The sequence below is a fragment of the Vanessa tameamea genome, chromosome 17 (assembly GCF_037043105.1).
Source record: "Vanessa tameamea isolate UH-Manoa-2023 chromosome 17, ilVanTame1 primary haplotype, whole genome shotgun sequence".
Classification (NCBI taxonomy): Eukaryota; Metazoa; Arthropoda; class Insecta; order Lepidoptera; family Nymphalidae; genus Vanessa; species Vanessa tameamea.
Window position 1 is genome coordinate 3,472,325 of NC_087325.1, and position 13,114 is coordinate 3,485,438.

General features: G+C 34.4%; 2 protein-coding genes across 2 annotated transcripts; one reads left to right on the forward strand and one right to left on the reverse strand.

Annotated features, from left to right (window-relative positions):
- Window positions 1-2,938: 2,938 nt before the first annotated feature.
- Window positions 2,939-5,217, reverse strand: LOC113400546 (arginine--tRNA ligase, cytoplasmic). The gene has a single exon (XM_026640157.2). It carries the CDS (start codon window positions 5,074-5,076, stop codon window positions 3,031-3,033), a length of 2,046 nt encoding a protein of 681 aa, XP_026495942.1. The 5' UTR covers window positions 5,077-5,217; the 3' UTR covers window positions 2,939-3,030.
- Window positions 5,218-5,449: 232 nt separating this feature from the next.
- Window positions 5,450-12,750, forward strand: LOC113400417 (katanin-interacting protein-like). Its single transcript, XM_064217544.1, has 15 exons — window positions 5,450-5,798; window positions 5,948-6,031; window positions 6,118-6,224; window positions 6,580-6,759; window positions 6,839-7,143; window positions 7,672-7,854; window positions 8,374-8,511; window positions 8,934-9,204; window positions 9,275-9,505; window positions 9,867-10,044; window positions 10,264-10,454; window positions 10,652-10,802; window positions 10,928-11,021; window positions 11,238-11,341; window positions 11,690-12,750. The coding sequence occupies exons 1-15, from the start codon at window positions 5,725-5,727 to the stop codon at window positions 11,781-11,783; spliced, it is 2,385 nt and encodes a 794-aa protein (XP_064073614.1). The 5' UTR covers window positions 5,450-5,724; the 3' UTR covers window positions 11,784-12,750.
- The last annotated feature ends 364 nt before the right edge of the window (window positions 12,751-13,114 follow it).

The window sequence follows — 13,114 nt, forward strand, 5'->3', positions numbered from 1 at the left end:
TGCATCTTTTCCAATGCATATCATCATGCTTGATATGGAGTCAATAAAACGGTCGAGTAGAACGGAGTCACGTCATCACATCAGTGTGCTTTGTTAATTTTTATCGCATGATTGTACGCGGTGGACAATCGGAGACTGTTTTGTAAACTGGGGCGGACTGTGACACGAATGAAATGCTATGTAGGTCGCGTGAATATTAATTGCCAAGATACCCAGGTATTTCATACTTCCAGAGAACTATTATACTATAAATATAGGTATAAATGCCAAGATTACGTGTTTACATGTTTCTCATTAATGTGACGTACGCGTCTATATATTATCACGGTACGATTTTATTGCATTTAAAGCAGTCGCATTTTATGTTATAGTCGAACTATACATCTAATTTAATAGTAGTCCAAGAAAGATAGCTCCAAAATTAATATACCAAAAAAGAATAGATAGCTTTATTTGTGGCTCAACAAATAAAGCTTTCGATGGATTTAAATTAGAATATAATATTTTATATAAAATATTAAATTTTTTCATATAAAATATATTTTCTGTAATTTGCATCTAAGAATGTTTTCTCAAATTTAATAAAAATCGTGATATTAACACAATTGTCCGAATGTTAGGATTTTTGTTTCGAATAAGTCTATCTTTTTTAGACTACTATATTAAATCAATCTTTGTGAATCGTAATCGTCTAAAATAATGTAAGTAATTGTTCCATAATTTAAATACTGCGATTTGTCAACAATTTCTAGTCATACTATTTGCTACAACCATTCGCAAATTAGTGATTGTAAGTAATGAGTTAATGTACATTTTGATATTGTTTTTATATTATTTTATGAATTTAAAACTAAATTTATGATGATATGTAACTCCACTGGATAGTTAAGGCAACAGGGTAATTAATTAAAAACTAAAGAAGTTGCACAAAGTTATGTAAAAATATAATTGGTCAAAGGTTAAAATTGAACAATATAAATTATTTCCATAATTACCAATAAACGTCGCTACTCTTATCTCGTAGATGACCGAAGGTGAAAGTTTATTCACCCCATCATCAACATATGGTGTTTTAAACCTATTATAATCGATTCCAAATTGAATATTTCTCAAGATTAATTTAATAATTGTACTATGTTACTGGCTGACCAACTACTATTTTTTAGCTGTTAAAAGATACAAAATATTCCAAATTACATACAAGAAACAATATTAAACTACTAAAACATTCATGTTAACTAAGTTTACTAATACTGTTTCATGTCTGGATATGACAAAGTTATAATATTTAGGTATATTCATACGACCTTCTAAATAATCGACGTGTACGAAGTGATTAATTATACACTGACTTTTATATTTCTTTAAATAATTTTACATTCCAAAGAAGGCAAAGCATTGTGTATTGTCTAATTCAGCATCATATAAAATTATTTATGAAAAAATATTTGTAAAGTCTATGTAAATAAAAAAAAATCAACGAATAAACGCAAAAATACCATGTATTTTTTATGATTATATTTCCGGTTTATGTATTTTTTTTTTGTCTCGTGAATGAAAATTTGTTGTGTATTTCAAATTAAACTTCCATAAAAAACATACGTTTAATTATATAGCGTATTGGTCAAATAGTAGCATAGTTCATTAAGCACGTTTTCTTTTAAACATTTAATAGCTCAGTAAAATAAAATGAAACTACCTCGTTGCTCTTGAGGCTAGATTGTACGCCTGCAGCCTCATCAGCTCCGGATCCAGCTCATGAAAGTTATTTAGTTTTCTTGCCAAAAAAACTCACTATTGGGAAGTTGAATGTTACACTCCCATGACTCGTAAAGCCAGCGCCAGATTTTTCTCCAATCATGTCGGGTTGCTGACCCATCGGACTATGAAAATGAGTTAATTCTCTCTCCCTTGCGCAATCACTTAATCACTATAAATCTCCTGCACAGTTGGCTAGTCTACTTTTCGGATGGCTACCGTTTCCGAAAAAAGTCAGAACATAACAAAATAAATGAATAATAGGAATTGAATGAACTCTGCGGAATTAATTTGTTATACTGTACAAATGAAATGCTTAAATTTATAAACGTTAACCAAGACATATTTTGAAATAATGAAATAAATCTATTTTTTAAATTTATATTCCAATGTTTTAGAAATAGTTTTACGATCATAAGATTATTATGAATAGTAGTGATATCTCAACCTATGTCTCTAGTCTTCCACGGAGATGCCATTGGTTTTTCGTGTATTAATTAATAAGACTCAAATATAATCTCGTTTTAAATCCGTATGTATTATTTAAAGTTATTGCTCTATGTAGAGGTCAGTAGATGTTATTTGAAGTTCAAATTAAAACCATTTGATTAAGGTATACTTTTAAAGAGTAATATTTGTTTTAAGTAAAGCAATTACCATATTATCATTAATATATCATATTCAAAAAATATTTTTCATACAAAAACTTTTATTTTGAATAGATACATTTAGGTTATGTTTCAAATAGTAATTATTGATATTATTTTCCAATTACTATTGAAATAATTTAAATCAGATAAACAATTGATGTAACCAATGCAGTTTTTAAATAATATATCAGAACTACCAAGTTTAATAAATAAAATAATGTTATACCAAATCCATCATATACAACTTCCTGTAATTAGTTTTAAATATTCATAAATATATTTGTTCAAGGCTATATTATGTTAATCTCGAATACTATTATAAAGCATGCTCATTTGTCCATGTATTTGATGTAATTAGTAAAATATTTTATAGCTTGCAAGTTACCTAAGTAGTCCTACAATAATAACTCAATGGTTAACTTGACTGTATATTATTTTTGTGGATTATTAAAAATGTTATTTCTGTAATGTTACCTTTGATAATGGACCCTGGTATAGTTTTGTAGTGGTTTTTGGGAATGAAATAAAAGTTTTACATCCAAATGGTTTTTAATTTAGTAAAAACATGTATGTATTAATTTGAATAATATGACTGTATTAAAAGTTGTATGTAAGTGGTTTTTTACATTTTGGATACTGTTTTAATACCTAATATATCCAGACATTGCTCCATAACTTTTGCTGTGACTTCACAAAGCATTAACCTTTCATAGAATATCTTAACAATATTACCAGTTTTATCTTTTTCTACACAGTAACACTTATCGTAGAAATCAGTAAAAGCCGAGGATATTTCATATAAATATTCACACAAACTATGTAAGTACAAATCACTGGTAACCTTAAGTATAACTTCCGGAAATCTGAGAAGAACTTTGCCTAACTTCCATTCAGTTTCATGATCTAGTTTAAAACCAGTCTTTTGGCATTCTTCCAATAATTTCTCACCTGATATTTGTGCTGTACGAGCAATAGATCTAATACGAGTTAAAGCATACAACAAATAAACAGCTGTATTACCTTTGTCATCCAACATTTTATCAAAAGAGAAGATATAATCATTTATTCTGTTATGAGAGAGATCAGCATACTTAATACATCCATATGCAACAGCTTCTTGTGCTAGCTGCAGTTCTTCTGGTTTGAGAACCTTATCCCTTCCTTTTTCAACCAATTTATCTAAAGCCCTTTTTAGACCCTCATCGAGCAAATCTATCAATTTTATTGTATCACCAGACCTGGTTTTAAACTTTTTCTTATCCTCACCTAGGACAACACCAAATCCAACATGTTCTATTCTTTTACTGCCCGTTAGAATACCAGCTCGTCGAGCACAAGCATCTATTGTCATGAAGTGTGTGTATTGCCCCACATCTGTCACATAAATAAACCTGTCACCCTTTTCCTCTTCAACTCTTTGCTTTATAGCAGATATATCTGAAGTGTCATATGTGTAACCTCCATCTGACTTAACAACTGTGAGTGGAATTCCATCATGTGTTTCTGGATTGCTCCACATGATGAGCCTTCCATCGTCTTCCTCTAAATAACCTTTATCTTTTAATTCTTTCACAACCTTATCCATCCTGCTTTGGTAAAAGGACTCACCTCTATCAACTATTTTAATATTCAGCCTGTTGTAAATTTTTTGAAATTCCTGACGTGACACTTCACAAATTAACTTCCAAGCAGCTATGTAATCGGGATGCCCAGTCTGAAGCTGAACAACACAGGAATAAGCTCTCTTTTTAAACTCTTCATCCTCATCAAATCTTTTCTTTGATTCTTTGTAAAAGGCTTGCAAATCAGATATGGGGGGAGAATGAGTCTTGAAATTGGGGAACATGTCTTGCAAGTGGGCAATGAGCATCCCAAATTGTGTACCCCAGTCTCCAAGATGGTTAAGACGGAGAACATCATGGTTTAAAAATTCCAAAACACGACAAATGCTGTCACCTATAATGGTCGACCTTAAGTGTCCAACATGCATCTCTTTTGCAATGTTTGGGGATGAAAAATCCACTATTACTCTTTCTCTTTTAACAGGTGGTGGTTGAACACCAAAGCGTAGAATACAATTTAAAACATGTGCAGCTAATGCTTTATTTAAATATATATTTAAGAACCCTGCACCTGCCACTTCAATTTTTTCTATAAGTGGAGAAGTTGGTGTTTTATTTAAAATATTGTTAGCTACTTCACGTGGACTACTCTTTATATTTTTGGATTTTAATATCTGAGATATCGGCATAGCAGAATTGCACTGATAATCCCCGAATTTTGGGTTGTTGCCAGACAAAGTAATAACTACAGGCGGATTTTCCAAAGAAGGATACGCGGAAACAATTGCGCTTTCAAAAACATTTTTTAACTCATCCAAAATACAAATAGTGCCTTCGATGGAATTAATATCCGTAATTAAATTAGGCCGCTTTTTCGGTTCATTCTTAGCAGATTTTGGATTACCTTCTGATTTAATAGCATTTTGAAGGATAGCCAAGCGATGTTTTAGTTTTTCATTATCAGACAGCAGTTTATCAAGCTTTGGATCACCTATGAATGCGAGATCGTCTTTAGCTATTTTATCCAATTCTTCTTCTATTATTTTTACTTGTTTTTCGGCATCAGTAGTTCTTATTTCAAGTAATTTTGGATCTATTTCAGACATGGCGATTTTAATAATAGTCAAGAAGATTCCTAAATCCAAAAATGTTTATAAAATATTAAATAAAAAGTCGTCAAAAGAGAAAGGTATATGTTTTAATTTGTTAGGTTATCTTTAGCGTGTTGACATTATCATCAATCATGTCAAGTTAATGTCATAGTGACGTTTACGTTTTAAAATTTCAAATAGAAGAAGCATAGAAACGATAAAAAGCCTATTTAATAAATTATTATGTAGTTTTATTTATTGATTGATTACATATATTATATTATTACTTTTGATATATATATATATATATATATATATATATATATATATATATAATGACATTGTGTTATCATCGTAAATAATGATTGTTTTACCTATAAATGTCAGATAGGAAGTGTATCCATAACAACCAAGGTCAAACAAACAGCGGCAAAAATATGTTTCAAAAGTGGCAAGTGGCAATGATACAGTAATTATAAATTTATAAATAACAAAATCATTAATCAGATTATCTTAATAATTTTATTGTTAAGAGTTTTTGTCTTTAACTTAGTGTGCTACGATCGTGGTTGATATGAGTTCGTAAACCAAAATAATTATCTATTTATAATTCTAAAGCCCGAAAACAAAAGGTGCTTGATATCACAAACCGATGGCTCAAGGATGGCCCAGCAACATGGGTTTGAGTATTCGACCAAAGACATCGATATTCCACTGTGGCTTGAAGACATTACCAAGTGAGTTAATTAAGCATTTAAAAAGAAATAAAGAAAAATCAATCACATTTGGTATAAACAATAGTAAATTTATTTATAGTAAAAACCCAAATTCGCGCAACATACATATTTTTTTTCCAGTAAATTTAAACTTTTTTAAAATGTTCTAGGGAGATGAAAGAGACTCATATTATAAATATAAACGATCCTATTTCAAAATATGAATTACCAAATTGCAAATTCGATAATCATAGGTAAAGTATGATTTTTAATAAATCTTTCGTTATAGATAACTCGTTAGTTACAAAAACACTTTTATATAAATTTATTTTAAATTTAGAGTAATGCGACGGACGTCATTAGACACCACAATGGATCTACTCCTGAAACCACAAAAACAGCAAGTAGCACATTCTGCCGGCACCTTGCGATACAATCACAATAATGGTACGGTTTCGAGGTGTTACATAAAAAATCACTCGATATTTCATTTTTTTTAATTTGTTTATGCATCCATCCAACTGTAAGTTGTAAGGGATGTTTATAACTCTTGGCCCGAGTATCAGACTACGCACTAAAACCAACGATACTCTCTCCGTCATGCTACAACATCACAGGATCGCCTACACATACAAATGTGGCGAGAAAATCCAATATTTAGTATGTGATTTTTTTTTAAATAAATTGATAAAAATTATAACAAATAACCCATATATATATAAATATAATATATATTTGGGTTATTTGTTATAATTTTTTGATTTACCTTAACTAAACGACATATGTATCCCTTTTTCTCTAGGTTTTGCGCAAAATGGTCGACGGAAACCAAGCATTGGTAGCGGTGAATTAGATTGGGGCAATTCTGCTAATGGTATTTCGAATGACTTTCTCTCTGACCTCCTCCCCCACTACGTGACGCCAAGGCACCGTCCCCTGGATGCCATTGACGATGATTTTAATGACGTCATCATGGGTTCACGTAAGATAATTTGTTTTAAATGAAATGTCAACTTCTCCAAACAATTACAACGCTCCTTAATGTGACATATTATTTTTAGGACTCTACGAAAATAACAGAAATTTTAGAAAACCCATTCCAAAAGAATCGAATTTAAATATTCGCCAAAACCCTGCCAAGAAACCTTTAAAAAATAATAATCAAGCTAAGAAGCAGAAGTCTTTAGTTTCAGTCCATGGAAATGCTCAAAATGAGAAAGTGGAAACACAATTTACTATACCCGAGTTACCTAAAGGTAGATTACTGGAAATTAAAATATATTCCAATTGGGGTGATAAGTTCTTCGTTGGGATGAACGGTATTGAGATGTTCGATTCGAAAGGCAATGCGGTTGTTATTGAAAAGGTAAGATATGTTAACATTACAATTTTTTTTATGTTTTCATCATAAAGTTTTCATGTTCCACTTTTTTTGTTTTTAACTCTTCTTGTGTTGACGGTGACAAACATTGGCTATCGTGAGGAAACCGGCATGTGCCGGGTAAAAATCCACTACGTGTTTTTATTAACCAGCATTGAAGTATGGTAAGGCTTTAAACAATCACCTTAAGGTGATAGCCTCTAGTCCAATACAGTGTTAGCCTTGGGGTAGAGCAAATAAAGCAGATTCCCCAGGTGCCAGGTGAAAAGATACATTAAACAAATATATATTTCCGGTGCTGCAATGAGACATAATTTTTTGTTCCAAACATCTATGCCACAATATGCGGAAATAGCTATTTGAAATTTATTGTACTCGGCGTGTTTATACCTCATTCCCAAGATATCCTGGGAAATTAAAAAGTTCAAAACCAAAATGCTATTATTTCCACGCAAATGATGGTGTATCGCCTCGTTCTGTTACAACACTAACACCAATCTGCACGTAAGAAAGGTATGGACGGAGTCGGACACGGGAGACCAGTCGAAGTGCGGTCGCGTGGAGAACCTCGTGGACGGAGTGGTGCGCACGCGCGGCGACCAGCACGCGTGGAGCGCCACCGCGCTGCGAGACGCGCCGCTCGCCCTCGCCCTGCTGCTGGACAACTACACGGAGCTCGCTCTACTGAGGATCTGGGTGAGTTGCAGCTGCACAAACCTCAGATTTTATAGGAAAAGTCAGGTATTCAAATTCCAAAAAAAAAAAAAATCACAATCGGATAGAGCTGCTGAGATTACGATGATACTTGAAACCCCCAAATGTTCATATTTAAAAGTTCTAGTAAGTACATAGTGGAAGAAATCCTTAAACGGTGTAATACAACACTCCATAACCTACTCCCTTGGTGGTAGGGCTCAGTGCAAGCCCGTCTGGATAATTACCCACTCATCAGATATTCCATCGCCAAGTAGCACTAATCAAGTACTCAGTATTGTTGTGTTCTGGATTAAAGGGTGAGTGAGCCAGTGTAACTACAGGCACGTGGGACCTAACAATTTAGTTACCAAAGTTGGTGGCGCATTGAGGACGTAAGGAATGATTAATATTTTTTATAGCGTCATGGTATGGGCAGTGGTGACCATTTACCATCAGGTGAACCATTTGCTAGTCCAAAGAAAAATTTCACGTTTATAATATGAGACATTTTTTTATCAGAATTATAATAAATCAAGAATATACTCGGCACGTGGCGTCCGACTTGTGCAGATAAAGTTAGACGATCAAGTTATTTTCCACGGTGAAATCGCTCGCTCAAGTGGCGAATTAAAAGGGCCATTGCAAACATTTGGTGATGTAAGTTGTATTATTGTCACTATTAAGATATTGATATTCTTTACACAAAGTTCCCTAGCATAGACCCTACTCTAATGTATCCTTCTATACTCTATTCCAACCATAACAGGAAAAAAGGTAAATAAACAACATTTGACAGCAAATTGACGCGACATCATTGGTTGAGAGCTTGATTAATCTATGATATTCACGATGGACGCAAAAATGGCGTTTTGAACGTCGACGAAACTCTATACTAAAGATACTAAGCAAGATCTACTATTCTACACCAATCAAATACAATGAGACTTAGACATGACAACTTTGCCACTTTTTAATGATTTGATATATTCCCAATATAAGTGACAATTGTACATAATGTATTTTGTAAATAAAAATATCATTATAATGATTTGACTAATCGTTGTTTTATTTCTCAACAGACAATCATCTTTACGAAAGATTCAAAAATTCTCGAAGCAATCATGGTCAATGATAAAAATTTTCAAGCTCTTTTAAGAGACAATGAGCTAATGAATGATTCGAATGCTATTGAAAAACGACCCCCTACCGCCAACGATAGCAAAAATAGCACAAGTCCCACAAAAACTGGTGAATTCGAAGAAGAACAGCAAGATTTAAAATATATCGTGAAGAAGATAAAATTGACACTTCTATCTAATTGGGGAGGGAAGCATTTGATTGGGTTGACAGGTGCGACGTTGGTGCGAGTATTGTTTAGAAAAAATGCTTCTTTGTTAATAATTAGTATATTATTTTACAGGAATAGATATACTTTGTTGCAATGAGTCCATTAAAATAGATCGTGCTTACGCTTATAAATCCTTGATCAAGGAAAATCACACATCCGACGTTAAGTACATGGACTGTACGAGTCTCTTCAACGGGAATAATATAACAACAGAGTTTGACGACATGTGGTGCACCAATATTACAGCGGCTTCAGAGTTTTGCCACGTCGTTATCGAGTTTAAACAACCGACTGAGATTACTAGTATGTCACTTATTTGAAATCTACGATGATTAAATTCAGTGGCGGATTCGGAGCGGTTGTAGGTGTGCACTAAGAAGAAACACCCCTCTCAAAAACAAGTGAAGTTGATAATTATTATTCTAATTACACTTCTTAGCAAGCATTACATTACCGTTAAAATAAAATATCTACTTTTTAATGTTTACTTTAATAAAACCTACCCTCAGCAGGCCAGCCCTCCCAATCCGCCACTGATTCCTCTTCTATTTCTAAGAAAAGTTGTATATTTTTATAAAAAATCCTAAGAATTCACTAAACACGCAAAATATTATGGATTACTTTAAATAAAAATGTAAAGGATGTTATAAGCCAAATTTTATAGGCATTCGGATATGGAATTATAACGCGAACATGGAGCTTTCCTACATCGGCGTTAAGCACTTACGTGTATCGCTTGACGAGCAAGCGCTGCAGGAGCTTGACCTCATGCTGCGACGCGCACCTGGAGACACCTGCTACGACTACGTGCAGCACCTCGACCTCGCCGCATTCGACCGCAGGTGGGTGCCGTCGCTCGTGGCACATTGTTGACTGCACGGCAGGCAGGATGTCTTTACCATTGGTCCCTTATATATTGGACGGTAAAACCGACTGTTGCATTGTGTACCTTTGTAAATCTTTTTGCCAACGCTCCTGTCAACTCTTTCTGTCATACGTATATTGTGCAATATATATTTATAATTTTTCACTGTACAAAAGGAAAATGTTATTCTTTTCAGATTTAATTACCAATACAATGCAGATCCGGCGATAGATTGGCCCCTCTATGATAATTTGGAGTTGGAGGTGCCGACCGGGTTCGTACTACAAATAAGCATTTACTCCACTTGGGGTGATCCCTACTACGTAGGGCTGACGGGCGTCGAGCTGTACGACCCGCAGGGTCACTTGATCGAAGTCACCGAATCTAGTAAGTGTTTTCCCGTGCTATTTTTTTTTCGGAAATTAATCATACGAGATTTTTAGGTGAAGTCAAAGGTCGAATGAGATAAGACATATTTTAACTGTGATTCTGTTTAACATAATATATTTACTATATAATCATGAGTAACCGCCAAACTGTGTTAAAACTACTGGAGGAGGCATCACTGGCTGTGTGTGTCGCAGACGTGTGCGCGCAGCCGGCCAGCGTGAACGTGCTGGCGGGCAGCGCGCGCGACGTGCGCACGCCGGCGCGCCTCGTGGACGGACACAACGCGCGCGCCGACCTCGCGCAGCACTCGTGGCTCGCGCCGCTCTTGCCGCGCACGCTCAACCGGTACCGATACTGCTCGTTCGCCTTCCGAAGCATCTCATGATCCGAGATTCATACTTTGAAAGCTAACGAAGCTTTCGTCACGTAGATTTTTACAGAAGTTTGAGGAATATTCCTTATTTCTCCAGGGTATTTTTCGTATTTGACTCTCCCGTCTCCGTCTACGGGATGAAAATATGGAACTACGGTAAAACTCCATCACGGGGCGTCAAAGAATTTGGAGTAAGTACTTATCGTTAGTTTCCATCTGTTTATATCTCATAACGATTTGCAGACGTTTAGGTATTTCTTATATTTACAACAATATTATACATTAAATTAGTTTGCGTGTTTAAATTGTGCTATTTCGTAGATATGTGATGATTCAAATGTTTATAAGAGCCCGCTTAGATAAAGTTTATTTAGAGTTTTTTTAGTAAAGAAGGGCGCGTTTGTCAGGTGCTGATGGACGACCTGCTGCTGTACACGGGCACGCTGCCGGCCGCGCGCGGGCCGCGTCTGGCGCCGCACTGTCTGTGTCTGCGCGACACTCTCGCGCCCAGGTCCAACACGCAGCTACTGTTTTCACTATAATCTATTAACTGGGAAAAATATACTAATATATTAATTAATCCAAAATAAGTCTTCCTATTCAAACATTGAAAATATCGTTATAGCTGTCACACTTTTTCGACATTTTATTAGGTTCGAGAGGCACTTCAAAATATATACCTTACGATTCGGTAAATAAAGATTACGCTGGTGATAAAAGGTCGGACTAATATTCTGCCTACTGAATAAAGAAAAAATATACGTGTATTTATACACTAGTATCATTTCTTAATAGAAAGAATAGACGCTATCGATCTTCTAGGTCTGCAGTTTAATGTAATAGTGCTGTTCGTCCGCAGCGGGTCGGAGACGAGCAGCGCCACGAGCGGCAGCGCGCGCGCCGACCCCGCGCGCCGCCCCGCCACCGCCGTCACCGACTTGGTCGAGCCGTGATGTCACCGCCCTGTCTAGTTTATGTTAGACGAGAAACATCGTTTTCTTTTTGATTTTATTTAAATCGATGTAACTGTACTACCTTGTTATATTATAACGAACTGGACGCCAATTCTACTAACAAGTTGTCACTTTATCGCAATCGAATCGTAACGTAATCGTTGCCGTCCAGCCGTTCTTATATTCGACTAACTTATATCCATTTACGGTTCGCTCGCAGTTAGTCTATAATGGCCCTCAGTTACGATTAAGCTGAGGCTTATTATTGTAAGGAATAGTCGAAGTTGAATCTGAGTACTGTGGCACATATAATCCATATACAATAAGCAAACGAGATTAACAAGCAAGTGACGTTATCATTAGCCCGACCAATCAGGAGCGTTTTGTGTCACGTGACAAACGTTTAAAAAATGAATTTTTATTTAGGGATTTTTGAATAAATAAATTATTATTTTCAACTTTTTAAACTCATAATTAATACTGATTACAATAATTGACACTTTATTTTTCGCATTGTCAAATAGCCTATTGGAACGTATCATAACCGTAATGAGTTAGTAGAATTGTCCTCCTGTTCTTTTAAAAAAATGTGGTTTGTAATTTTTCCTATTGTCTCTATAATTTGTCTATTTTGGCAGAGTTGTATGGTTTAGTTCAAAAATAATGTATGGTGTAGTTGTGCTATTCAAAAAATGGTTAAGCACAATTTTCTATGCGATTGTCCCAACATACGTAGCGGATGTGATGTCAAATTCTAAATAGATTTACCTAGAATTTATAAGTTTAAATTAGAATCACATAGACAGTAACCGTAGACTGCACTAGCGCCAAATATTAAACCAAGCAATTGTTCAATTTTATTTACCTGTTGCCAAAAGATACCCCCAAAGTGTATGCGTGTAATGAGATATCGTTTTAAATTTACAGTTGTGTTTTAGTGACGGTCGTGTAATTGTCAATCGTCTTTTTTACCAGAAATAAATAATTATATTAGTTACAGGTTGTTTCATTTCCATTATAAGTGAGTAAAGAAAATAAGGCAAAAATAGTGGAACTGGTTTTATTTTAATAAGTAATAAATCACAGACTAACATTTGCATCAAAAAAAATAAAGCCAAATGTTCTAAAATGAAGCTTGACTAAAGTGTATATTTCTTTTTGGTAATTAATATATTTCTTTCTAAGATAAAGTATTCTAATATTAGTATATGGATAATTTGTACAAATAATTCAAACCAGGAACTATTTCATATGAATTCGACTAGTATAATACTACCATGGAAGATTTTTTTTAGACTTACTTTCACATTGTACAAAATTAGAATACAGTT

Bases quoted from the DNA above. Each gene is read 5' to 3' on its own strand.
- LOC113400417 (XM_064217544.1), top strand. From the start codon at position 5,725: ATGGCCCAGCAACATGGGTTTGAGTATTCGACCAAAGACATCGATATT. The intron at 10,455-10,651 runs GTAAGTGTTTTC...TGTGTGTCGCAG, and splicing joins GATCGAAGTCACCGAATCTA to ACGTGTGCGCGCAGCCGGCC. The intron at 11,342-11,689 runs GTCCAACACGCA...GTTCGTCCGCAG, and splicing joins CGCGACACTCTCGCGCCCAG to CGGGTCGGAGACGAGCAGCG.
- LOC113400546 (XM_026640157.2), bottom strand. From the start codon at position 5,076: ATGTCTGAAATAGATCCAAAATTACTTGAAATAAGAACTACTGATGCC.